The sequence below is a fragment of the Saccopteryx leptura genome, chromosome 2, assembly GCF_036850995.1.
Source record: "Saccopteryx leptura isolate mSacLep1 chromosome 2, mSacLep1_pri_phased_curated, whole genome shotgun sequence".
NCBI lineage: Eukaryota > Metazoa > Chordata > Mammalia > Chiroptera > Emballonuridae > Saccopteryx > Saccopteryx leptura.
In genome coordinates, this window is record NC_089504.1 from 350,741,890 (window position 1) to 350,767,706 (window position 25,817).

General features: G+C 54.1%; 1 protein-coding gene and 1 non-coding gene across 3 annotated transcripts; both read left to right on the forward strand.

The window, feature by feature from the left end:
• The first annotated feature begins 226 nt into the window (after window positions 1-226).
• On the forward strand, window positions 227-333 carry LOC136396475 (U6 spliceosomal RNA). Its single transcript, XR_010749761.1, has one exon. It is a non-coding gene; the product is annotated as a U6 spliceosomal RNA (small nuclear RNA).
• A 10,432-nt stretch (window positions 334-10,765) lies between these two features.
• XYLT2 (xylosyltransferase 2) lies at window positions 10,766-24,978 on the forward strand. Of its 2 annotated transcripts, XR_010748941.1 has the most exons (12): window positions 10,766-10,965; window positions 17,398-17,890; window positions 18,129-18,304; window positions 18,529-18,731; window positions 19,175-19,255; window positions 19,452-19,668; window positions 19,756-19,932; window positions 20,166-20,428; window positions 20,699-20,894; window positions 21,502-21,835; window positions 23,752-24,477; window positions 24,590-24,978. XR_010748941.1 is itself a non-coding variant. In XM_066364538.1 (11 exons), exons 1-11 carry the CDS (start codon window positions 10,831-10,833, stop codon window positions 24,072-24,074), a joined length of 2,598 nt encoding a protein of 865 aa, XP_066220635.1. In that variant the 5' UTR covers window positions 10,766-10,830; the 3' UTR covers window positions 24,075-24,522. The 2 variants fall into 2 exon arrangements, 1 of the variants encoding a protein (XP_066220635.1); XM_066364538.1 differs by lacking the exon at window positions 24,590-24,978 and having other exon boundaries at window positions 23,752-24,522.
• Window positions 24,979-25,817: the final 839 nt, after the last annotated feature.

Genomic DNA, 25,817 nt, shown 5'->3' on the forward strand with positions numbered 1-25,817 from the left:
AGGATTGTGGCCCACGCCAGGAGTCCCCCTCACTCAGCAGGCAAGGCCTGGAGGCCAGGGCAGCCGAGGGGTGATGGGGTGAGGGTGCACCCCCAGCTTCCCTCCCACCTCTGCACACCTGTAGCTTTCAGACCACCCCAAGTGCACTATGGGTGCTTGACTGCTCACACATGGGCACAGCCACCGAGAAGCTGCTGATGGCTCCGCGAAGCAGAAAAGCATGCTGGTGCTCGCTTCAGCAGCACATGTACTAAAATTGGACTGATTCAGAGAAAATTAGTATGGTCCCTGCACAAGGATGACACACAAATTCATGAAGCGTTCCATATTTTTAAAAAAGAAGAAGAAAAGCATGCCACCATCTTGCCAGGAATTCCCCCAAACCTTTTAGTAACTTATTTGCAATGATTATGTCTTCTTGAGAATTTAAAAATAATAAAACTCCATTTTCTTTTTCTTTTCTAAAAATTTATCCAGGGAGGTGGCACTAAGTCTCCCAGCTGTGGCTGTCCAACTCTGCTGTCTCCCACTCCCCCTGGACCACATGGGGGCTGACATGATCCATCCCCACTGTGTTCTCTGTCAGTTTTCCTCGAGCTCTTGGGTCTAACTTAAATGACCCAGAAAGACTTGGGCAGAAACTCTTACCACCTCCCACTGAACATGGCTCCATTTCTTCTGGACTCAAGTTGTAGAATAGGTTAAGTGCAGGGTCACTTGAGAAATAGGTTACTGGAGAGGGAAATGGCAGGTTTATCACTGACAAAGGGGACTAGAGAATGTGGCTTTAGTTCCTTAGACAAATGGGCTCCCTTGGGGTTTACACTTGAACTAGATAGATTTTGCCATCAGCCCCTGATACCCACGCCATGCAGGGCCAAGCTGATGATTGCCAGGCAAAGAGCAGCCCCGAAAACACTTTCTGACGAGGAGCTGAGCCATGTTCATGGATGAGGTAAGACATTCTTCTTAGGGGCAGGCGACAGACAGAGAGGCCTCCAGAGTTTCTGTGCCTTAAGTCGGTGCCACCTCCAATCCCACCCTGACATGGAAAGATTAAACCAAGGAAATAAGGCCCTGGCCAGTTGGCTCAGTGGTAGAGCATCAGCTTAGCGTGTGGATGTCCCGAGTTCAATTCCCAGTCAGGGCACACGGGAGAAGCATCCATCTGCTTCTCCACCCTTCCCCCTCTCACTTCTCTCTCTCTCTCTCTCTCTCTCTCTTTTCCTCTCCTGCAGCCATGACTTGATTGGAGCAAGCTGGCCCCAGGCTCAGAGGATGGCTCCATGGCCTCCACCTCAGGTGCTAAGAAGAGCTCAGTTGCTGAGCAACAGAGCAATGCCCCAGATGGACAGAGCATTGCCCCTAGTGGGCTTTCTGGGTGGATCACAGTCAGGGTGCAAGGGGGAGTCTGTCTCTCTGCCTCCTCTCCTTTCACTGAATTAAAAATAAAAAAGAGGACCTGGCCGTTTGGCTCAGTGGTAGAGCGTCAGCCTGGCGTGCAGAAGTCCCGGGTTCGATTCCCGGCCAGGGCACACAGGAGAAGCGCCCATCTGCTTCTCCACCCCTCCCCCTCTCCTTCCTCTCTGTCTCTCTCTTCCCCTCCCGCAGCCGAGGCTCCATTCGAGCAAAGATGGCCCGGGCGGGGATGGCTCCTTGGCCTCTGCCCCAGGCGCTAGAGTGGCTCTGGTCACAACAGAGCGACGCCCCGGAGGGGCAGAGCATCGCCCCCTGGTGGGCAGAGCGTCGCCCCTGGTGGGCGTGCCAGGTGGATCCCGGTCGGGCGCATGCGGGAGTCTGTCTGACTGTCTCTCCCTGTTTCCAGCTTCAGAAAAATACAAAAAATAATAAAATAATAATAATAAAAAATAAAAAAGAAACCAAGGAAATAAAGATTCTACCTCAACAGCCACACTGGGCTGACTTCACTCTCCTCTGGAAGGGTTAGCAAAGAAAGTTCATAGGATCTTGGAAAATGCTGCAATTCAGAAAATACTAAACATCCCTGGAAACTTCAGAGGAAGCTGCCTGCCCGGGGAGTGGATGTGTGTGTGTGTGCAAATTAACTGCAGCACATTTTAAAAATCTGAATATCTGATTCAAATTCTCAATAAGATTCCAGGGGGCTCTGGAAAAGATCTAGAAACTACAGAAGATCATAATAAGCAGAAATCTGAGAGCAGAAAGTGTAAGCAGGGAGACAGAAACCACAAGAGCTGTGTTAGAAGCCAGGATGTCGGCTGCAAATAGCAGACAGGACACTGGAGGAAATAAAATTAACATGGTCAAGGGTAAAAACGATAAAGAGATGAAAAGGAAAGAGGCAGTCGGTCAGGCACAGGGGATATAACCTGGGAATAATAGGAATTCCAGAGAGAGAAGAATAGATACAGCAAAAGCAACCATCAAAGACGTGTGAGAAGAAAACTTTTTTGGCACACAGGAAGAACTCGGTTGGAAATTGAGGGTATGTTCTGAGTCCCAAGAAAAGTTGATGAAAAAGAGGACCATGTTTAGACTCACTATGATGGGATTCTCAAAAGAAAAAGAGGTAAAAATTTCTGAAACACACACACACACACACACACACACACACACACACACACACACACCTGCTACAGGGAGCTGAAGGGAGAGATTTTCCTTGTTGCTTTATAACCTTTGTTGTGTTGCATTTTAAAAAATACACATGAATTTATTTCCTTTATAACTTTAAAAACAAGCTTAAATTGGAGGAAGAGGTGATAAATAAGGATTTTATAGCCATAAAAGAACAAAGAACCTAAAATTAAAATTACTGTATACTCCTCACATCATCCAGAGATGTAAATGTTCGTTTATTTTACCTTAACTCACCGTTAAAAAAACACTTTACTTTGTAAATATATATTTAAACAAGATAAGGGGTAAAAAAAGAAAAATTAAATCTCCCTCTTACTTAGCTCTTTGGACATTTATGATGCAATGATTATCTTTACCACATTTGATGCACTTTAATGTTTTCTATTCTTGTCTATATTGTTCTATGTTTATAAAAATGCTCTCACAGTCTGTTAAGTTGAATGGGTTGTGACCTGCAATTTGAGCCACACGGATCTCCAAGAACCTAAAGGAAAAGCCATGTTGTCATCATGGATGAAGGCAACAGAAAGATCCTCTCAGGTGTGGGTGTTGTTTTTAAAATAATCCCTCTCGAGTACTCTTCTTGAATAAATCACTTTAAAATGCCTGCTAGGATATAGGAAAAAGTAGATGCAAAAAATCCCTCAAGAATGAGAAAAAAATCCAGCTTGAAGCACCTGCTTAGTGGTTTAGGAAAAGAAGAACTTTCATGTATTCTCAAAAGAATGTGAATTACTACATTTTTTTCTTCTGAAATCTTCTGGCAATATCTTTTAAAAAACTGAATTGTACATATTCATCTTACTTTTAGGAATCTATCATATAAAGATACCCATACCTAAGGATATATGGACTAAGATTCTTCTTACAGCAATATGAATAGTGTTTATATTTCATATCTGTATCTTCATTTTGTTTTCGCCTGCATTGTTACATAATTTCTTGTTTGTCAAACAATGTCTCCATTTATCTCTTTGAGCTTCCTTATTTTCAAGTGTTGGCAGAATTAGTCCAAAATTAATTTCATCTGCAAGTTCATATTTCAGTTGTTGAATTGGTTTCCTTTTTTTAAATTTTTATTTATTTATTTTTTTGGTATTTTTCCACAGTGAGAAACGGGGGGGAGGGGGAGGCAGGCAGGCAGGCAGACTTCTGCATGTGCCCGACCAGGATCCACCCGGCATGCCCACCAGTGGGCAATGCTCTGCCCCTCTGGGGCATTGCTCTGCTGAGGCCAGAACCATTCTAGCACCTGAGGTGGAGGCCATGGAGCCATCCTCAGTGCCGGGGCCAACTTTGCTCCCATGGAGCCTTGGCTGTGGGAGGGGAAGAGAGAGATAGAGAGGAAGGAGAAGGGGAGGGATGGAGAAGCAGATGGGCGCTTCTCCTGTGTGCCCTGGCCGGGAATCGAACCCGGGACTTCTGCACGCCAGGCCGACGCTCTACCACTGAGCCAACCGGCCAGGGCCACAGTTGCTATTTTTTCTAGCCTTCTTTCTGAAATGAGGGGCCTCACGCCAGTCCCTGTATTCAGCTAGAGAGTCTGGCTCTCTACTCCATGTGTAACATCTGAGTTCCCACTACCCCACAGGCCCTTCCTTGGCTTTGGCCCTACGCACCAATCTGCTGTCCAGTTAGTTCTCTTTCTTGTCCACTGCGATGTTCATCGTGTTTTTTAGCCTGTTTATGTCTTATTAAGTCTTTTAAAACTTATTCTCTCATTGGTATGTATTTGGAGCAATGAGTACTACTTGTCAAAGCATGAACTTCCAACCTTCCTCTCCTTAGTGTTTCAGTCACATTCTGCTTCTCACAGTGAAAGCATACTGGCAGATCGAGTTGGAGGGGGGTGGGGCAAAGGAGCTGAGCACTTAGACTGCAACTCTGAGAGTTCAAATATTGGACATTTTGTCTGAGCTTAGTGTGCCGGGCAGGGATGTGTACCAGACCAGTAAAAGCCCATCTGGGCAACTTCTAATTATGGACCACCTTCCTACAGCGACCCCACGTGGCAGTAAGATGATTTGCTGGAGCAGAATGTTCCACCCTCAAAGCTCTCCTGCAGTCTTATTGGAAGCCCAGCTGACACCCCCTTTCTGAGCTGGCTGTGCCCACCACAGGCTTTCTAGACAACTCAGAGGACCAAAGAGAAAGCTAATACTGCTTGCATAAGGGCTCTCAGCTGACTAAATAGAAAAATAAACAAGATGTGACCCTTTTGTTTTGGGAACAATTCATACTGTTGACATGTGATATAAACAAAATAAATGAGAAAGGAAAATACAAGTGACGTAGCCAAGTGTTTAAATTCTTTTCCAGAAAAACATTCATAAATTTCAATATTGACCCCAAAAAAGAAGCACACAATTCTGAATAGACCAACAACCTAGAAGGGAAAAAATGAGAAGTTACCAAAAAATGAGCTCCTGAAGGACTCCGGGGTTAGACACATTTGCTGGCAAGACTTTTCTCATGTGTAAAGAACAGCAGTGTCTATCGTTGTGTAAGTTATTTCAAAACACAGAATAACAAAAGAATGCTCCTCAATTTTTCTTCTAAACTGGTATGACTCTAATTCTCAACTCTACCTGACCAGTAGTGGTGCAATAGATAGAGGACACTGAGGTCGCAGGTGTGAAACCCCAGGGTTGCCAGCTTGAGCACAGGTTCATCCGGCTTGAGCATGGGATCACAGACCTTATCCTATGGTTGCTGGCTTGAGCCCAAGGTCATTGGCTTGAGCAAGGGATCACCAATTCGGCTGGAGCCTCCCCTCGCCTCCCATCAAGGCACGTTTGAGAAGCAATCAATGAACAACTAAAAGTGCTGCAACTATGAGTTGATACTTCTTATCTCTCTCCCTTCTCTCTCTCTCGCAATAATAATAATAATAATAATAATAATAATTTCTGAAATCTACCAACAACAACAAAAAATGAGCAAAGGAAACCATAGACCAGGGTTTGCAAGCACAAGTATCTACAAGAGCCAGAAAAAGGCCCTGGCCGGTTGGCTCAGTGGTAGAGCATCAGCCTGGCGTGCAGGAGTCCCGGGTTCAATTCCCGGCCAGGGCACACAGGAGAAGCGCCCATCTGCTTCTCCACCCCTCCCCCTCTCCTTCCCCTCTGTCTCTCTCTACCCCTCCCACAGCCGGGGCTCCATTGGAGCAAAGTTGGCCCGGACACTGAGGATGGCTCTACGGCCTCTGCCTCAGGCGCTAGAATGGCTCTGGTTGCGACAGAGCGACACCCCAGATGGGCAGAGCATCGCCCCCTGGTGGGCATGCCGGGTGGATCCCCGTCGGGCGCATGCGGGAGTCTGTCTGACTGCCTCCCCGTTTCCAACTTCAGGAAAAAAAAAACAAACCAGAAAATACTATAAAAGGATGAAGCTGATTGGGTATAAAATGGCAGGGGGAAGTAGAAGCTATGGGGACTGGAGACTGTGTGCCCCTTAATTAGGAATTCCAAATCAAAAACTTCAATCCCCTGGGCTGGTCAAATAAACAAGGCCCATGAGTCACCAGTTAGCAGCTTCTGGTGTAGGTTAATCTCTGTTATAAACAAAGATGTAAAAATCCTGAATAAAATTCTAGGAAATCCAATTCAACCTACTACAGTTTTTTGGGTTTTTTAAAAAAATCTATACCCTGGCTACTGGCACAGTGGATAGAGATTACCCTGGAGCACCAAGGTTGCTGGCTCTGTCCCAGGGTCACTGGCTCCATCCCACGGTTGCTGGCCTGACCCCAAGGTAGCTGGTTTGAGCCCCACTCAGGGCACATAAGAGAAGCAACCAATGGGTACACAACTATGTGGAACAATGCGTTGATCCTTCTCTCTCTCTCCCTTACTTTCTCTCTCTGCCTTCCTCTCTCTCTCTCTCTCAAAAAAAAAATTGCTATGACCAATTTACTCTAAGAATTGCAAAAATGTTTACTATATAAAAATTATTTTAAAAATAATCCATCATCTCAATAAGTCACATTAGAAAAACCCATATGATCATTTCAATAGATGTTGGATTTTACTTCCTGAACAGCAGAGGCCCAGGGATCCAGACTCGGCTTGGGTGTGGTCCTGGCAAAGGGTGTCCCAAAGGTAGCATCTAGGGATAGAAGCAGCACCAGGCCCAGCAGACTGCTCAGTGAAGTGTCACTCCAAGGGACTGGACAGAGAAGCAGAAATCAGATAAAGGTGAGAAGGCAGAGTCTGGGAGATGCTTGGAGGCACAGGCAGGGACCTTTACTGCAGGGGACCTCCATGTCCTCTGGTCCTGAGACCCATTTAAACTCTAGATGCTGAAAATGCATTTAAAAACATTCAGCACCTGACCAGGAGGTGGCGCAGTGGATAGAGCGTCGGACTGGGATGCGGAAGGACCCAGGTTCGAGACCCCGAGGTCGCCAGCTTGAGTGCAGACTCATCTGGTTTGAGCAAAGTTCACCAGCTTGGACCCAAGGTCACTGGCTCAAGCAAGGGGTTACTCGGTCTGCTGAAGGCCCATGGTCAAGGCACATATGAGAATGCAGTCAATGAACAACTAAGGTGTTGCAACGCGCAATGGAAAAACTAATGATTGATGCTTCTCATCTCTCTCCATTCCTGTCTGTCTGTCCCTGTCTATCCCTCTCTCTGACTCACTTTCTGTCTCTGTAAAAAATAAATAAATAAATAAAAATAAAAAAATAAAAAAAAACATTCAGCATCCGCGGCTCATAAAATAACTCTTAAAACTAAGACTCTAACGACCATGCCTTCACATGAAATAGGACACATTATACAAGCAGCCCATTTAAAATAAAACATAATAATAACAATAATAATAATAATAAAATAAAGCAATGTTTTTCTGTTCTGACTTTCTGAGGAGCCACTTGATATTTTCAAGACTTTCTACAATAAAGGTGGGGGAGCACAGAGAAAATTACAGGGGAACCTGAAGAGAAGAGGGGACAGTAGGGAACAGTAAACCTGGTATTTTATACAGTCAAATCTAAATCAATCTATTCATATTATACCTCAATGAGAAATTTGTTTTTAAAAAGCAGTTAAATCTGAATGGCTACTGATAGAGGGGCTGGGAATCAGTGCTCAATACAGCCCCCAGCATCTCCACTTCATAGCGGATTCAAAAACAAATTCCTGACGGATTACAGACTCAAATGAAAATTGTGGGAGAAAATATATGAGACCATATACTTCATCCAAGGTCGGGAGATCTACTAAACTAGAACAGAAAATGAGAAGTCATAAAACAAGAAGAACATATTTGATTCCCCCCAAAAGTTAAAATATTTAGAAAAGTTGTATGTCGAAGTGCAGTGATAAACTGAGGGAAATTTTAAAAGAATGAAGAACTCTTAAAGTCGATAAGAAAAAAAAAAAAAAAAAGAATGAAACAGCAATGGATAAATCCATGAAGATGGTGAAAATGCAATTCTGGCAAGAGCAAATCCAGTCAAGAAACCAATTAGCAGACACTCCCCAGCAGAGAGCTGCAAATTAAAAAAGCAAGGAGGTCACTTCCCACCTATCAGATGAGCAGAAATTAAAAACAGCGATAACACCTGCTGGTGAAAGGGATGCAGAAGAACAATGCTCTCATCCATAGCTGGTGGAAGTGTGAGTCGTCACAGCATTCTGGGAAAGCAACTCAGCAATAGCTATTAAAATTAAAAATTCCCTTTTCCCCAGTAATCCCATTCCTGGGAAACTATGATAGAAATAAAGGCAACAGTGCTCTGGCCGGGTAGCTCGGTTGGTTAGAGCGTTGTCCTGAAACACGAAGGTTGTGGATTCAATCTCCAGTCAGGGTACATACAGGGACAGATGTTTCCTTCTCTCTCTTTCTCTCTCTCTTTCCCTCTCTCTCTTTCTCTCTAAAATCAATAAATAAAATTTAAAAATAATAAAGGCAACAGTGCATCGGGATCTGGGTAGAACCATGTTTATCATAGCCTTGTCATAGTGGCAAACTTGAACGCCAAATAAAAGCCTATTCAAGAAGGGAGTGGAATCTTATGCAGCCACTAAAAAGAATAAGTTAGACCTGCACCATACTACTATACAACTTGGGGGAATTTCTACCGTGTACTCACAGTTACAGAAGAAAAGCAAGATGGAGAGTAGTGTATGGAAAGATGATTCAACTTTTTAAATATAATGACAAACATCCCCTCAAAAAAAAATTTTTAAACTGTGTGTGTGAATTGTTAGAAAGAGTGGTGGGAGGAAGTTAGTAAGGAAGCAAGCAAGCAAGCTAGATAGGCAGTTAACATGGAGGGGAGGGCAGAGAGATACTTAAAAATAAGTCTTTATATTTAAAAAATATGTGTGTAATGTGACACCCATCCATGCAAAATTATGCACACGTATAGAGATGGGAGAAAGGGTAGTCACCAGAATATTGAGGATTATCTCAGGGTGTGTGATCTCAGGTGACTTACTTTTTTCTTATATATTTTCTATGTTTTAAATGTCACATAATGAGTATATATATTATTTATATAATCAATGGAAGACAAAGCTATTTTCATGGGGGAGGGGAGAGTATTGGCATGTAGAGGTCCCCAGGGGCCTGAAGTAATGAGCACAGAAGATCGAAGATCGATATTTAATTAACATATCAGTTGTAAGTATGTCAACTGATGTTCTCCAAAATCTTGAAGTGTAGGTTCTCTTAATAGCCAAACTGTCATCTGAAACACTGTTTACAATCCTCCCATTTAACTAAGACTGCAGAATGGAACGATTACAAATACCAAAGGGACAGGAGACATTAAAGGAAGTTTTATTTAAGCTTCCCATCAAATAACTGGATCTCCTGTTCTCATCACAGCTTAGAATTCCCTCACCAAGCTAATCTCCTGGCAACTTCTAAACCCCTTCATCACTGCTTTCCAACTTTAAAAACACACATACACAAATTTCTTTTTCCAGACTTCTCTGTAAAGTCTTCATTTTAAATCTTCAGTCTTGGTTTTGCTCTTATTACTTCCTTCTCACGCTGCTTGGCTGCTGGGCGTGCACCTTGCTTTTGGTGGGCAATGCTTTCCCTCTTCTCCCCTGCCTTCTCTTCGGGCACCTGCCAGGTTCAGAGGAGGGCTGCAGGTGCGAAGACGGTGGGTATGCAGAGCTTGAACATAACAGGCTCTCAAAAACCGATAGGGTCAGCTGGTTAAACGAGAAATTGGGTTTCACCTGCTCTTTCCTTAACAACATCTATTGAGCATTGCTGGGTGTCCAGTGCCCAGCGAATAACATGCGATCACGGAGACATCACAACCAGATATGTGATTAGCGCTCGAATGGACGGACATTGCTGGGGAGGATACCATTGGCAGGGAAGGGGATATATACAGCTGCTAGAATTTGTCAGCGAGAAAAACAGTATACGCAAAGGTCTAGTTTTTCTCCAAGGATGGTCCCAGACAAGCAACATCAGCATCACCCGGGAACTTGCTGAAAATTATAATTCTCGTGCCCCACTCCCGACCTACCAAAGCGGAAACTCTGTGGGTGGGACCCAGCGATGTTGTATCAAGTCCTCCACGTGCTTCTGACGCACCCTAGAATTTGAGAACCACGGCTCTACTAGAGGCCTGAGTGAAGATCTTTAGATGAGAGGGCGAGGAGAAAGGAAGAGAGGCTTTGTGAGGGTCTCTGATGCCAGAGACTTTGTCCATAGGCGCTGCCTCCAGGGTCGCGACAAAAGCAGGGAGGGCCTGGGTCACATATACAATCTCTCCAGACCGGGAGTTTCTGGGAGCTATGGCATTCTCTATGCACCCTGAGGGCGAGGACTCAGCCCCTGAAATACTGGGCGGCGGGCAGAAAAGAGGTCGGGCTGTATGCAGAGCTCTCCGCACCGCGGAACCATGGGTTTGCGATCCAAGAGGAGGTGAGCACACATAGTAGCTGGGGAACCCGCGAAGACAGCGAAGGAGCTTTGCGGGACTAAGTTTCTGCTCTGGAGGTCCCGGCGCCCCGGCCCACGCCCACCCCGGCCCAGCAGGCGGCCCCAAGCCCCGCCCCTGGCCTGTGGGGCGCGGCGATTAGAGACCTCGGGCCCCGCCCCCGGCCCCGCCTCGGCCCAGCGCGCGCCGGGCCCGCCTCCCGTGGGGGGTGCCGGCTCGGCCCGCGCCCCAGCGCGCGCCCGCGGCCGGGTTGCAGGGCTGGGCGCGCGCCCCGCGGCCGGGGCAGGAAGATGGTGGCGAGCGCGCGGGTGCAGAAGCTGGTGCGGCGCTACAAGCTGGCGATCGCCACGGCGCTCGCCATCCTGCTGCTGCAGGGCCTGGTGGTGTGGAGCTTCAGTGGCCTGGAGGAGGAAGAGCCGGGCGAGGTGCGCTGACGGCCTGGCGGGCAGGCGGGCAGGCCAGGCGCGGGGGCGCGCGGGGTCCTGGCGGGCTGAGGGCGGCCCCGGCTGGGGAAGTGGGGCACGGGCCGCATGCGTGCCGGGCGCGGGCGGCCGCCTGAAGCTGGGCGTCCGACTTCTGGCGCCCCTTCCCTCGCGTGGCAGGGGGGCTGCGCGCGGTCGGTGGGTGACCCGGGCGCCCGGGCCACTGCCCGGGCCGCTGCCCGGGGCGGGAGGAGCGGGTCTCGGTGGGGTGGTCTCCGGCCCCGGGAGCATGAAGGTCAGGCGTGGGGAGCGGGGCCGGGAGGCGGGGCTGGGCCCAAGCCCGCTTGGGGTGGGGTGCCCCAGGCCAAACTTTGTGAAGTTGGGAGGGGGAGGGGGTGTGCGCGCAGAGGTGTTTGGCTGAGGGACCCAGGGCATCCGCGCCCAGAAGCGCCTGCCGGGCCCCGGCCGGTGGTGAAGTGGAGGCCAGGGTGAAACTCAGTTCGGCAACTGAGGGAACAGGGAGTGACCCCGAGGGCAAGACCTGGAGTGTCCCCGAGGCGTGGCTTTCTTAGCCAAGCCATGCCAGGGCTCTGAAGAACCTGCATAGGTCTTCCGGAGGAGATGCTGGAAGAGGGAGCCGATGAGTTGACCTCAGGGAGTTAGGGAATTGGGGAGGGGCCCCCCTCTGACTTCAAGGGAATGGGGACAGCAGCAGCTGGTTTAGCAGAGCCCCAGGCCTTGGAGCAGGGGCAGACGCACCCTACTAACTCCCAGGTCTCTGCCCCCGAGGGACTGAGGCTCTGTCTCTCTTGACTGACCATGGTTGAGCTGGAGGCCCAGTCATGTCCTCCCCAGCATGGTCAGGAAAAGTCCAGTGGCGTCTGGGGCTATCCTGGAAGAACAGGGCGGATAGGCCAAATCCTGGCCCTTAGCTGTGGCGAGGGCAGAGACTTTCTGTGCCCACCGCATCCCCTGGGTTCTGGTGCCTCAAGGGCTCTGAGGCAGGTGCTCTGCTTGCCATGTCTTCCTCTCGGGCCTCTCTACCTGGCGGGGTGAAGGCCAGGGGAACCCCGATCTCCACCTTCCTTTAGCACATCTGCGCAGTCTGGGAGGCCTGGAGTGCGGGCTGGGAGAAGAGCTGTTCTTGCCTTTTTGGGGAGAACCATGTCGGGATGGTGAGGGGATATGGAACTTAAGTCACCTGAGACCATGACTCCTAAAGGAACTGAGGGTGGGGGTGCGGGGCGGAGGCTAGCTCCGTGAAGGTAGTGTGGACCAATGAGTGGGAGGAAGAGAATGTTTTCGGGCTTAGTGTAAGAAGACTCTGAGCAGATGAGACTGTCTAAGGTGGAAGGACTGCCAAGGCTGTTAGAGAGCCCTCGGACCCTGGAGTGTGGAGCAGAGGCCTGTGACCTCTGAGGCGCGGGCATGGCAAAACATCTGAGGCCCCTCAGGAACAAATGGCCCTGAGCTGCTGCATGACTCTCTGAGTCTCTGGATAGGCTGAGAGACTGTTCAGGCTTAAAGGTCCCTGCTGCCCTGTGGCAGAGAACTGGGGCAGTGGAGTGGGTGGGATCCCGCCTTCCCACTTCCTCCTGGCAGAAGCCTATAGGGAAATACTGGACTGGAATGGAAAATGATCCTTAATGATTGAAAGACTGTGGAGTCCAAGCAGCCATCAGTGCTTGGACCCCTTCAGTAGCCACCTGAATGGACCTCAGGGTTGCTAGGCAAGCATAACATAGTGCTTAGGAAGGTGGGCACTGAAGTTGGACCTATTGTCCAACTTCCTAGGTCCTATTCCAGCGCTGCTGCTAAGTAATGGTGTGACCACTGGCAAATCACCTCACCTCTCCATGTCCTTATCAGTACCTCTCCTCAGGATGGGGATAATAAGAGCACCTCTCTCGCTGGGTGATTGTGAAGATTAAATGAAAATGATACCTGAGAAGTATTTGCAGGAGTTCTTAGCATATGCTAAGCCATCAGTAAATAACTCATTGTTATCTCAGCACTGCACATTGGGAGGAGGGATTCATTCATTCATTCATTCAACAAATATTTCTTATGTCCTACTTGGTGCCAGTCACTATGCTGATCCTTGGGGATACAGAAGTAAACAAAATAGACAGGGTCTCAGCCCTCACGGGCAGACAATCCCCACGGAGAGGCTGACAGTGAAAAGGAAACGGTGGAGTGACAGGGGCTGGTTTAGATCTGGTGATAGGGGAAGGCTTCTGCAAGAAGTAGCATGTGAGCTGCAGGAGCCAGTCATCCCGGGGGAGTGGGGGGGGGGTAGAGTTTGGGCAGAAGGCCCTGAGTTGAATGGGCTCAGTTGCCTTCGAGGAATGGAAGGAGGGTGTGGTATGTTCCCTGGAAGAAAGTTCAAGAGTTAGTCCAGCCTAGAGACCACAGTGAGGGATGAGGGTTTTATTAAGTGCGATAGGAAAGCCCCAACCGGGCTTAGCAGCTATGGGATCAGATATGCACTTACCGTGCGCACTCTGCCCATGGGGGGGGGGGGGGGGTAGCGTGGAGACCAGGGATGATCATTAACATCCAGACAGGCACTTTATCGTTTCAAAGCTTTCACAAACACTGCCTCACACTTCCTTTAAACTCAGTCTGAGAAGTCCAGAGGGGGAGGGAGGTGGGGTAAGCAGCTCTGAGAAGTCCAGAGGGGGTGGGAGGTGGGGTGAGCAGCTCTGAGAAGTCCAGAGGGGGTGGGAGGTGGGGTGAGCAGCTCTGAGAAGTCCAGAGGGGGTGGGAGGTGGGGTGAGCAGCTCTGAGAAGTCCAGAGGGGGAGGGAGGTGGGGTAAGCAGCTCTGAGAAGTCCAGAGGGGGAGGGAGGTGGGGTGAACAGCTCTGAGAAGTCCAGAGGGGGAGGGAGGTGGGGTAAGCAGCTCTGAGAAGTCCAGAGGGGGTGGGAGGTGGGGTAAGCAGCTCTGAGAAGTCCAGAGGGGGTGGGAGGTGGGGTAAGCAGCTCTGTGTTCTCCGTCTCCCTGGTTGAGGATTCCAGGAGCAGCTGCAGAGTTGCAAGGACTTCACATGTCTTCTCAGTGGGGAGGAGGGGGGTCTCAGAGGCCAGAAGGCATCCAGGTTAGAGGGCCAGTCTTCACCCTCAGTAATCAGAAGGGACCCTGACCTCAAGGACTCTGACCTCAGGGACTGCTGGGGGACAGCCCCTCAAGCAGCCCTGCTGATGCCCATATGAACATGCCCGGGCAGGGGCAGGGCTGAAGGCTGGCTGTCCACCAAGGTCCCTCTTCTTCCGCCATTCCTCACTGCTGCCTCCTGGTGCCCTGGCTTCCTCTGGGGCTGTCCTTCTCAGGGTCAGCCGGCTCCCTGCTGCAGTGCAGGGCACCAGACTGCCCATCTCCTCCCACATCCTGGATCCCACTGCACCAGCCTGGCCCTGTGCCCTGGACCCTGCTGTCCTGACCAGCTTCCTGACTGCTGATACTAGCTTCCACCCCTGAGAGCCCACAGCTCCTCTGCCGTCTCTACCCACCTAAGCTTGAGGATGTCTTTCTCTGTTGTGTGGCCAGGTCATCGCCACGCTGATGGGCACTCAGCTCAGTGGAGTGAGCTTTCCCGGGGGCTGCCCTGTTCAGGGTGCCCTCTCCAACGTGGGCACAGATTGGGATCTGCTGGCTCCTCCCCACTCTGGCCTCCCTCTTTCGGGTATCTCTTCTCAGAGGGGAATAAACACTCCCAGCTCTCATTGGGTACCTCTCAAGAGATCAGAGGCTGGCTGGGTGCCAGCCACAAAGGGCATGAATGCTAGAGTTGAGAAATGGGGCTCAGTCCCTGAGATGGGTGTCAGTATGACATGGGGGGTGCCGTTCTCCACCAGGAAAGAGGAGGAAGGTCCTAGGGAGGTGAGGGGCAACACAACAGAGCCCAGGCGTGCCTGAGAGCCGTGGGCCCTCTTTTGATATCATATTTGACTAGGTCCTACTGCCCTTCCAGTAATAATAGTTATTGAATGCTAGCCTGTGCCAAGAGCTTTACATTCATTCATTCGTTCGTTCATTCATTCAACAAATATTTATTGAGCATCTACCATTGCCAGACATTCTTCTGGGCTCTCAGAATACGTCAGTGAACAACACAACAAAGAGCTCTGTCCTGTGAAGCTTACATCCTTGGAAGGGGAGGGACGCAGACTAACATGATGTAAATACTTTGTAGAATGAGAGAAGGCAGTAAGTGCTATAGAAAAATAAAGCTGAGGCTGGGGGTGGGGCTGCACTTTTCAATACAATGTTAGGGTGGGCCATGCTAAGGAGATACCATCTGAGCAAAGAACTGGAGGAGGCATGAATGAGCAGCGGAGACATCTGGGGGAGCATTCCCGGCACAGGACAGGCAGGCGTGGCAGAGATGGAGGCCGTGAGTCGTGGTCTGTTTCCAGATGGAGTCCCCTTCCTGAAGGTGACCCCCACAGGAATCATTTCCTGATGATCGGTTGGGTGTGGATGTGAGGAAAGTAAGAGTCCACGATGGCTCCTAAGAGGTTTCGGCCTGAGCGACTTGAAGGATGGTGTCACCATCCCCTGAGCCGGTGAAGTAGGAGAGGGTCAGGGAGGAAGATCAGGAGTTGGCTTTGGGAGTTGTGGGGTTGACAGAACTATCAAGCTACCCAGGGAGATGTCAAGAAGGTGGGCTTTTAAAAAACCTGAAGGTTCCAGGCCCGATGGAGAAAGCTGGGAGTGGATGGAGTTCTGAGACTGGAGGAGGTCCCCTTGTAGAGCTAGGACTGGGAAAGGCCCAGGGGGCCTTGGGAGATGAGGAAGGTCGGCCAAGAAGGCTGGTGAGTGTCACAGGCAGGGAAGATCCGGGGAGGGCATCCGGGAAGCCAGGTGAGGAGGGTGCTTCCAGAGAGGCTGGCTTCCCGTAAGTCATGCTACAGGCAGGCTGGGCCAGAAAGGACTTGGGGCACGCGTGGAGTGGACGGGGAATGAAGGGAGAGGAGACCCATGGGTGTGGGTGGACAGAGGATGGTAAGAGAAACGTTAAAATGGAGGCTGCGAAGGGAGATGGCTCTTTCTAGCTGCCATTATCTGGTGCTGTGTCTCGTGTGACACTTCCCTGCGATATTTACAGATAAGGGAACATGCTCAGGGAATGTAGGTGAGTGTGGGTGAGTGGCCAAGCTAGGCTTGGAGCCCTGTGGACACAGTTGTCACAGTGCCTCTTGCTTCTTCTCTTCTGTGTCTCATCCACCAAACACCAACCAGATGTCCCTCTGTGCCAGTTGCTCCACTGGGCACTGGGGAGATGGGGTGGACATGACAGTCTCTCCCCTAGAAGGTCCATCCGCTAGACAGACGTCCAACTCGGGCAAAAGAGATGGCTTCACACGAGGGGGTCTTGAAGGGTGGATGGGATTTGGTCAGGCAGGAAAGGGAGTAGGGTCAAGAGAGGGGATAGGGAGAGCTGGGGAAGAGGGTGGGCATACGTGACTTTCGAGTGTGACCGGGCCACCTTTGAGAAGAGGCCGCAGATGCCAGGCAGTGCGGTGAGGCAGCCAGGGAGGTCCTGCACTCAGGCTTCCCCTCCTGAGAACCTGCTGTGAGAGTCTTTAGTGGAGAGCCTCCAGCTGTGGGTGTCTTCGCTCTGTTCTGGCCGTCCTGCCCCAGGCCAGCCCTTCCCGGCCAGTGACTGAGTGGGGCCGGGAGTGCCAGAGCTCACCTCTCCAGGCCGTCTTTGCACTGGAGTTCCCATTAGGCCGCGAGGCTCCCTCCAAGCTGTTCTGTAATCTGAAGCCCTTCCTCCCCTCCCTGCACAGGTGTCAGGCCGGCTTGGCATCCCAAGGCTTTGCCTGCCGCCTCTTGCTCCCCGCCGTCACAGGTGTTCTCACTGAACATCTTGCACTCTGACTCCCTCTTGGTCTCTGCTTCCGACAGAATGCAGCTTATCTGGGGTCTCAGGTTTCACCTCTGTTCCCTCCCCCCCGGGCTTGACCTCTTCTCTCTGTTGTGGCCCCTGGGCGCGCAGCCCCAAGAAGTGCTTTAGACCGAAGAATGCTTTCCTCTGTCTTCCCAGTGAAGCTGGGGTGAGAGTGGACAGACACCCTTAAGTCCCCTGCAGGCCTCCGCACCCTTCTCTTGTGACTTACGTGGATATTCGTTTTCACATCTGCCGAAAAAGGAAATGGTACCGAGTCCAAAGCACGGAGGAGACACAGTGCCCTGCGATCTGTGTGGGAGCGGGGATGTGGGTGTGATGGCACCGTGGAGGGAGGCCCGCGCCTCAGCCCACTGGTGCGGAGAATGCCCAGCAGGAGTGCTGCTTGTGCCCAGCCCTCAGGTGGACAGAACAGTCTAGATAAAGAGCAGCAGAGGCTTCTGGGCCTGCGGCCAGCAGGGAGCTAAAGGAGCAGGCGGTGGGTGACTGTCCCAGGGACCTGTGTCTGCCTGTCTTTTACAGAAAGGAAGGCAGAGGAAGCCACGGCCACTGGACCCCAGCGAGGGCTCCAAGGACACAGACAGTTCAGCGGGACGGCGGGGCAGCGCTGGCAGGAGGCATGGGCGCTGGCGGGGCCGTGCTGAGAGCCCAGGTGTGCCTGTGGCCAAAGTGGTGCGGGCAGTTACCAGCCGGCACAGAGCTAGCCGGAGGGTCCCTCCGGCCCCACCGCCAGAGGCCCCTGGCCGCCAGAACCTGAGTGGGGCAGCCGCTGGGGAGGCACTTGTGGGGGCAGCTGGCTTCCCACCACATGGAGACACGGGGAGTGTGGAGGGCGCCCCCCAGCCCACAGACAACGGCTTCACCCCCAAGTGCGAGATTTTGGGCAAGGATGCACTGTCCGCACTGGCCCGGGCCAGCTCCAAGCAGTGCCAGCAAGAGATCGCCAACGTGGTGTGCCTGCACCAGGCCGGGAACCTCATGCCCAAGGCTGTGCCCCGGCACTGCCAGCTGGCTGGTAAGAGACAGACATGGGTGGTGAGGTGGCGGCCCCAGGAAGTGACCTGGCAGGGGGCCCACCTCCCTTGCCTAGCTGGTGATAAGTACCTTAAGTGGCAGAAGGCAGAGCCAGGACCTGGGAGTGTTGGGCCCCAAGGCCAGGGTTGCCCTTTGGAAGGCGGGCAGGTCCCTCTTCCCATCTGCCCTCCACCCGGTGACCTGGGGAGGGGCCTGACTGGTGCCCACTCTCTACTCAGGGAAGATGAGCCCCGGCATCCAGTGGGAGGAGGCCCGGGCCCCGCAGCCCGCAGACGGCCCCCCGGTCCGAATCGCCTACATGCTGGTGGTTCACGGCCGGGCCATCCGCCAGCTGAAGCGTCTCCTCAAGGCTGTCTACCACAAGCAGCACTTCTTCTACATCCACGTGGACAAGGTACTGCTAGAGACCACAGGGTTCTGAGTGAGCAGAGCAGAGACACGGAGGGTCACAGACAGACAGGGCCTCTGGCCTGCTCAGGTGGCCTAGAGCTAGGGAAACGGGCCTAGACCAGGGCAGCAGCCAGCGCTGTACTCTGTCCTGGGGGTGGGGTGGGGAGGTCATAACGCTGAGGGCCCCCCTGCGGCTGCTGAGAACCTCCCACCCCCTCACTGCCCTAGCGCTCCAACTACCTGCACCGGGAGGTGGTGGAGCTGGCCCGGAGGTATGACAACATCCGGGTGACACCCTGGCGCATGGTCACCATCTGGGGCGGGGCCAGCCTGCTGAGGATGTACCTGCGGAGCATGCAGGACCTGCTGGAGGTGCCCGGCTGGGCTTGGGACTTCTTCATCAACCTCAGTGCCACCGACTACCCAACCAGGTGTGGCTGGTGCTCTGAACCCCCCAGGTGGGAGGGGCCCATCTGGGCACTTGGGGTTGGAGGGTCCTGATACACTCCTTCCCCTCCTGCGGGCCTCATTCTGGGATCCACACAGCTCAGACACGGCCCCTTGGCCCCAGCCGTGTCTTAGGGGAGGGGTTGGTGCATGAGATCCGCTGTGGGGATTGAGAGGGACGAGATGGGGAGGAGGAAGGACCAGGGGTATGTACCCGGGATGGTGGGTCAGAGCAAGCGCCGCAGGAAGGGTGGAGTGGTCTTCCTCGGGGGCCTCAGGTGCCCACCAGCCCAGAGCATCAGCCTGGGTTAGGGCACATGGCCAGCAGACTAAGGGGTGAAGGTAAAACGTGCAGGAGGGAGTCTGCTGTGGGGCAGCGACTGGGAAACCCCTCCCACGCACTGCCCACACGCCATTCCCTCTCCAGGACCAACGAGGAGCTGGTGGCTTTCCTATCCAAGAACCGGGACAAGAATTTCCTCAAATCACATGGCAGGGACAACTCCAGGTGCGGGGCTGGGGGAAGAGGCCCCGGCCTTGGGGTCTCATTACAGCCCCTTCCCATACAGGGCGTGTGGGGGCCCAGCCCTAGATGGTAAAGCCTCCAAATCCATTGCAGATGGAGGGGCGCTGGTTCCTAGACGGGGGAGGGCCTGGATCCCACTCTGCATGTCCCCCAGCCTCCGCGGCTCTGCTCCCCACAGGTTCATCAAGAAACAGGGCCTGGACCGGCTCTTCCACGAGTGCGACTCGCACATGTGGCGCCTGGGCGAGCGGCAGATCCCCGCGGGCATCGTGGTGGATGGCGGCTCCGACTGGTTCGTTCTGACGCGCAGCTTTGTGGAGTATGTGGTGTTCACAGACGACCCGCTGGTGGCCCAGCTGCGCCAGTTCTATACCTACACGCTGCTCCCCGCTGAGGTGGGTGGCGGGTTCCTCAGCCGGGCCAGGGAGGGAGCATGGCGAGGTGCCCACGGCTCACCGTCCACCCTGCCCTGCCGCCCGCAGTCCTTCTTCCACACGGTGCTGGAGAACAGCCTGGCCTGCGAGAGCCTCGTGGACAACAACCTGCGGGTCACCAACTGGAACCGCAAGCTGGGCTGCAAGTGCCAGTACAAGCACATCGTGGACTGGTGCGGCTGCTCCCCCAACGACTTCAAGCCGCAGGACTTCCTACGGCTGCAGGTGCTTCCCCGAGCCCCCGGTCGCTGGCCCTTGCCAAGGTCAGAAAGGACTCAGGGTGGGCCAGTCGGAGAACCTGGGGCCCCCGCCCGGCACAGCCCTCAGGCTCTGGGGCTATTGTGGCAACGGGGAGAGGCCTAGAGGTCCATCTCTGGGCAGTGCTGGGAGGGGCCCCTCCCCTGCCATGCTCTCTGGGACCTCCAGGACCCTTGACCCTCCCTCCTCTCCCGCCCCAGCAAGTCTCCAGACCTACCTTCTTTGCCCGGAAGTTTGAGTCCACTGTGAACCAGGAGGTACTGGAAATTCTGGACTTCCACCTGTATGGCAGCTACCCGCCTGGCACACCCGCCCTCAAGGCCTACTGGGAGAACATCTATGACGTAGCGGACGGCCCCAGTGGGCTCAGTGATGTCATGCTCACCGCCTACGCCGCCTTCGCCCGCCTCAGCCTGCGCCATGCCGCCGCCACCGCGCCCCCGCCTGCTGCCCTGCTCTGCAGGTGAGACCTTCTTGTGATGTACTACAAGCCTTCGGGTGCGGTGACTCAGGGGGAAGGCAATCAGAAAGAGACACCCCCTGCCCCCAGGGAGCCTCCAGTCCAAGGCAGGGGAAAGTGCAAGTACGAAAGCAATGGCAAGAGCCAGGCACGTAGGTGCTGCGGGTGTACGATTTGGGGCAAAGGAAGCTCCCCAGAGCCCCGCCCTGGGACTCAAGACCACGTTGGATATGCTGATGGCATCTCCCTTTCTCCCTGCTGGAACCTTCGTAGGTTTGAGCCCAGGGGCTTGCCGTCCAGTGTGCACCTGTATTTCTATGACGACCATTTCCAGGGCTACCTGGTGACGCAGGCGGTGCAGCCCTCAGTCCAAGAGCCGGCAGAGACGCTGGAGATGTGGCTCATGCCCCAGGGGTCACTGAAGCTGTCGGGGCGCAGTGATCAGGCCAGCCGGCTCCAGAGCTTGGAGGTAGGACAGGCCCTCCCCTTGCCTTCTCCTGACCCCCGGCAAGACTCAGGGTAGTGGGAAGAGGGACAGACTAAGGGAGGGACAAGGATCAGGGGAAGCCTCTCAGGGCTGGATTCCTGGGCTCTTCTTTCCTAGAGATGGCAGCTTTGGGGATGCCTTACACTTGCCTCTGTCTCCCCTGCATGCATACATGGAAGAGCAGCGCCCACTTGGGGTACACACAGAGGACATGCAGTGGTCAGAGAGGGGACTGCAACCCCATCTTCTAAACCACAAGGATTTTCTTTTAATGGCACTCGGATATTCCACTCAGGCCATAGGTCAGGCTTTTGTGTCTCGGTCTCTTTCTCAGAGTCCTTGGCTTTGTGTAGGGATGGTCCCTGGGCAGGACTTGGAGCCTTGTCACTGCCTTGCTGCCCCCAGCCTTGCCGAGCAGGTCAGAGTGGAAGCCTAGAACAGATTCTAGTCCAAGCCCTTCGTTTTGCAGATGGGGAAACAGACCCAGAAGGAGACTAACTCGAGGTCACAGAGTGAGTTAGAGGCAGCGTCAGAGTAGAGAGAAGGACTTTATCCCCAGGGTCCTGCCCAGCTGCCTCCCTCCCTACAGGTTGGCACCGAATGGGACCCCAAAGAGCGTATTTTCCGGAACTTTGGGGGGTTGCTGGGGCCACTGGATGAGCCTGTGGCCATGCAACGCTGGGCGCGGGGCCCCAACCTCACAGCCACTGTGGTGTGGATCGACCCCACCTATGTGGTGGCCACGTCTTACGACATTGTGGTGGACACAGAGACTGAGGTCACGCAGTACAAGCCCCCGCTGAGCCGGCCCCTGCGGCCAGGTGCCTGGACTGTTCGGGTGCTTCAGTTCTGGGAACCCCTGGGCGAGACCCGCTTCCTCGTGTTGCCCTTGACCTTCAACCGCAAACTACCTCTCAGGAAAGGTAAGGATCTGATTCCCAAACGATGCCCAGATGCCAGGGGGTGGCCCCAAGAAGCTGACCGTCAGAGCTGACCCCCCTCCCTGGAGAAGGGGAGGTGGGAGGCTGGGCGTGTGCTCGTCCTCCCCTTGGCATCCCAGGGCTGCGCTGTGGTGTGGAAGCAGCCAGGTAGACTTGGCTTCAGAACACAGCTCTGACACTTTAATTGGGCTTTTATCCTTGGCAATCTATTCCTGGGCCTCAGTCTTACTACGTGCAAAGCAGGAATAATGTGACTATTGAAGACCTCCTGGGTGGAGGTGCATGGCACACAAATGTGCTCAGAATAGCTCGAATCAAAGAGGGGGTTATGGGAAGAAAGCAGAGCTGTGCCCCGCAGACAGCACAGACGGGGAACTGAGTGGCTTCTGGTCCGTGGCAGCAACTTAAGCAAAGGTCTCACAGGGAACCAGAGGTACTTCCTCAGTCTTTGAGGCCCTCCTGTTCCTCATCCCGTCTTCTCTCTGGGTGTCAGCCACACGGGCTCTGGCTTCTTATACATGACACATGGCCTCTCGGGGCAGCAGAGACTGACCAGGGCCTCTTGGTCCCCGAGTTCTACATTCTTGGGACAGCAGTCTGATTGTGTGGCCTGATGGGCAGGGTCACATGGCCCTCCACCCACTTGGCTGAGGCTAAGGGAGCAGACTCTGAACACAGGTGCAGGCTGCAGGCTCCCTCCGGGGGCTTGTGTCTCCCCAGTCACTGACGAGTCGCTGGCATACAGAAGGTGCTCAGTAGGTAGGTAGGGGCTTCCTTCCTCTGGCCACATCTGTCACAGAGAAGGTGGGTCAGAGTGGGGGTAACCCAGGGGAGGATGGAGTGGTGGGGCCGCCGCAGACCAGCGCAGGCAGCTGCACCCTTGCTTTTCCAGGACTCGCAGTCTGGTGGACAGACCGGGGGAGGACGGAGGGTGGCCTCACAGCAGGCCGGGGTCGGGGCTGAGCCGTGGGCGTGCTGGGTGTCATAGACAGAGGGTCTTCTCAGCTGAGGGAACAAAGCTGGCAGGTGTCTGGGGATGAGGGAAGCAGAGGAGGGGAGCAGGGTGCAGGGAGGCAGGCAGGAAGGCTGGTGAAGCAAGCAGGGCCTTGCAGCTGGAGGGCCCGATGGGAAGCTTCCCACGGCTCTGGGAGCCACTGGAGATGGCGGAGAAGGGGCGGGGCGCCCACCAGACCACTGTGGGAGAGTTACCTCACCTTCTAAAGGGGCCTAAACACACTGTTACTTAATGCTCAAGTTGGGAATTTGGGGATGACTGGGTTTTTTTATTTTATTTTATTTTTTTTTTCATTTTTCTAAAGCTGGAAACAGGGAGAGACAGTCAGACAGACTCCCGCATGCGCCCGACCGGGATCCACCCGGCACGCCCACTAGGGGGCGATGCTCTGCCCACCAGGGGGCGATGCTCTGCCCATCCTGGGCGTCGCCATATTGCGACCAGAGCCACTCTAGCGCCTGGGGCAGAGGCCACAGAGCCATCCCCAGCGCCCGGGCCATCTTTGCTCCAATGGAGCCTCGGCTGCGGGAGGGGAAGAGAGAGACAGAGAGGAAAGCGCGGCGGAGGGGTGGAGAAGCAAATGGGCGCTTCTCCTGTGTGCCCTGGCCGGGAATCGAACCCGGGTCCTCCGCACGCTAGGCCGACGCTCTACCGCTGAGCCAACCGGCCAGGGCTGGGGATAACTGTTTTAATTTAATAAAACTAACGGTTTTATAGGCACAGAAAGTTCTGTGGATTAGCCCAAGATCACAGGTCTCTCAGCAAGATGTGACTCGGTTGCAGTTGGGGCAGGCACAAGGGTGTCCAGATTTGACTCCTGGGGTCCGGCCTTCATGGGATCGGGCGGGCCGGGCGTCCTGACCGTGTGCTCTTGCACTCGCAGATGATGCCAGCTGGCTGCACGCCGGCCCCCCCCACAACGAGTACACGGAGCAGAGTTTCCAGGGCCTGAGTGGGATCCTGAACTTGCCTCAACCGGAGCCCGCAGAGGAGGCCGCGCGGCGGCACGCGTTGCTCACCGGCCCCGCACTTGAGGCCTGGACAGACGGGGAACTGAGCGGCTTCTGGTCCGTGGCTGGACTGTGCGCCACGGGCCCCTCTGCCTGCCCCTCCCTGGAGCCCTGCGGACTGACCAGCTGGAGCTCTCTGTTCCCCGATCCCAAATCGGAGCTGGGGCCTGTCAAAGCAGACGGGCGACTCAGGTAGCAGGGCCCCAGCCAGCACCTCCGGAACACCCGGGGAACCGCACCTTACAGACGGAGGGACGTCCCCTTGGGAGGCAAGGACCCGAGGCCCAGGCCACACACCATGTCAGCCATCAAGAACCTGCACAGACGGCGGGGAAGGTCAACACAGCATTTACTACTGCTGACGGCCCTGCCGGGGACCAGAGGGCGGCAGGAAGGTGGAGAGAAGGGCTCCAAGCTTCCACGTCGTGCTCTTCCAAACTTTCTCCTCCAGTCTTTTGTTTGTTTTTTTTAAAGGATAATGAGCAGTCGGGATGAACTAGAAACAAAAGATGTGCAATAGGGCTCAGAGCAGCCCCAGGAAGTGGGCCATGGCTCCGGGGAGCGGGGGCCTGAGGAGCCCGTCTGCTGTTGCTCTGGGGGTGGGGCCTGCCTGTCTCCAGGGCCTCGTCCCCCAGCCTGGGCCTGCCTCTGTCTCCGGGGCCTCGTCCCCCAGCCTGGGCCTGTCTCTGTCTCCAGGGCCTCGTCCCCCAGCCTGGGCCTGCCTCTGTCTCCGGGGCCTCCTCCCCCAGCCTGGGCCTGCGTGCTTGTGGCCGAGGCTCTGTAAGGGCCCCAGGGGGAGGCGAGTTGGAGGAGCACCGCAGAGCTGGGCTCCAGTGGCACAGCCCCTCCTCTTGTAGCCAGGGGACCATTGAAGAGAGGAGGGGCTGGCTCTAGGGCTCTCCAGCATGCCCTGCTCCTCGATGGGGCCTGCTGAGGCCAGCGCAGAGTCTCGGGGTGCCCGGAGCTGCAGGCAGGGCCTGGCAGGCCCTCCTGAGCAGCAGGGAAGGAGACTGTCAGGGCTCTCAGAAGATCCTGGAGTGCATTGTGCCTGAAGCTCAGTGTGAAGTCTGAAATATGCAACAGAAGAAATATATCTCTATCTCTCTAAGCCGAGCCTCTGTGTGTTTCCTCCTGTGATGGTGTCGGGGAGCCGTCGCTCTTGGGCTGCCTTCTCCTGAAAGTCTTGGCTGGTACTTAGGGATCCATGAGGTGGCAGTCTCACTCCAAAGTGGCAGCAACTTAAAATCTCAGTCTATCCAAGAACCAGAGAGATGCAAGAACACACCTGATAACAGCTCCGTCTTTTTCCAAAGGTTAGAGAGGCTCAGAGCCTTCCCCATTGCCACCCAGTAGGCCAGCGGAAGAGCCAGTTCGGTCCTTGGGGGTCCCTACCCGGCACTTCCTCCCCTACCCAAGGCCAAGGCGGATGGCTGCTCTGGTGTCCCCGGGGCCTATCCCAGAAGCCCTCACTCTGCTTCCCACCCAGCCCTGAGTATGGAGCACCCTTGAGAACAGAGGTGACCCCAGCCACGGCCTCCTGGTTACCTTTGGAGCTTGCCCCTTTAGGGGCAGGAGCAGAGTGGCTTGGGTCCCCGGCCACTGCCCTAAGACCTGGCAGGGCCACGCTGGGAAGGGCCACCCAGCTTCCCTCCTTTTCGCAAGGCCCTTCCCCCCTTCTGCTCCCCTGCCTCTGTCAGCAGGGCCTCATATCGGCCCTGCAGCCTCACTTCACTTGGTAATAAGGATCAGCCTGGTCAGCCGAGGCTGGGGAACGCTGGCTGCCGCACGGCAAGTTTTCCTAGTTGCCAGGAGAGGGCACCCCTGACCACCAGTAACAGCATTGGGATTCTCTGTTCAGCTGCTGTGCTGACCCCGCGTGCAGGATCTCATTTAATCCCTCAGAATTCTTTGACGCAGACACTTTTATTGTCTTCACTGA

Excerpts from the sequence above, each read along its gene's own strand:
- XYLT2 (XM_066364538.1), top strand. The coding sequence starts at position 10,831 with ATGGTGGCGAGCGCGCGGGTGCAGAAGCTGGTGCGGCGCTACAAGCTG. Across the intron at positions 17,891-18,128 it reads CCGGCACTGCCAGCTGGCTG|GGAAGATGAGCCCCGGCATC; the intron begins GTAAGAGACAGA and ends CTCTCTACTCAG. Across the intron at positions 18,732-19,174 it reads GCCACCGACTACCCAACCAG|GACCAACGAGGAGCTGGTGG; the intron begins GTGTGGCTGGTG and ends TTCCCTCTCCAG.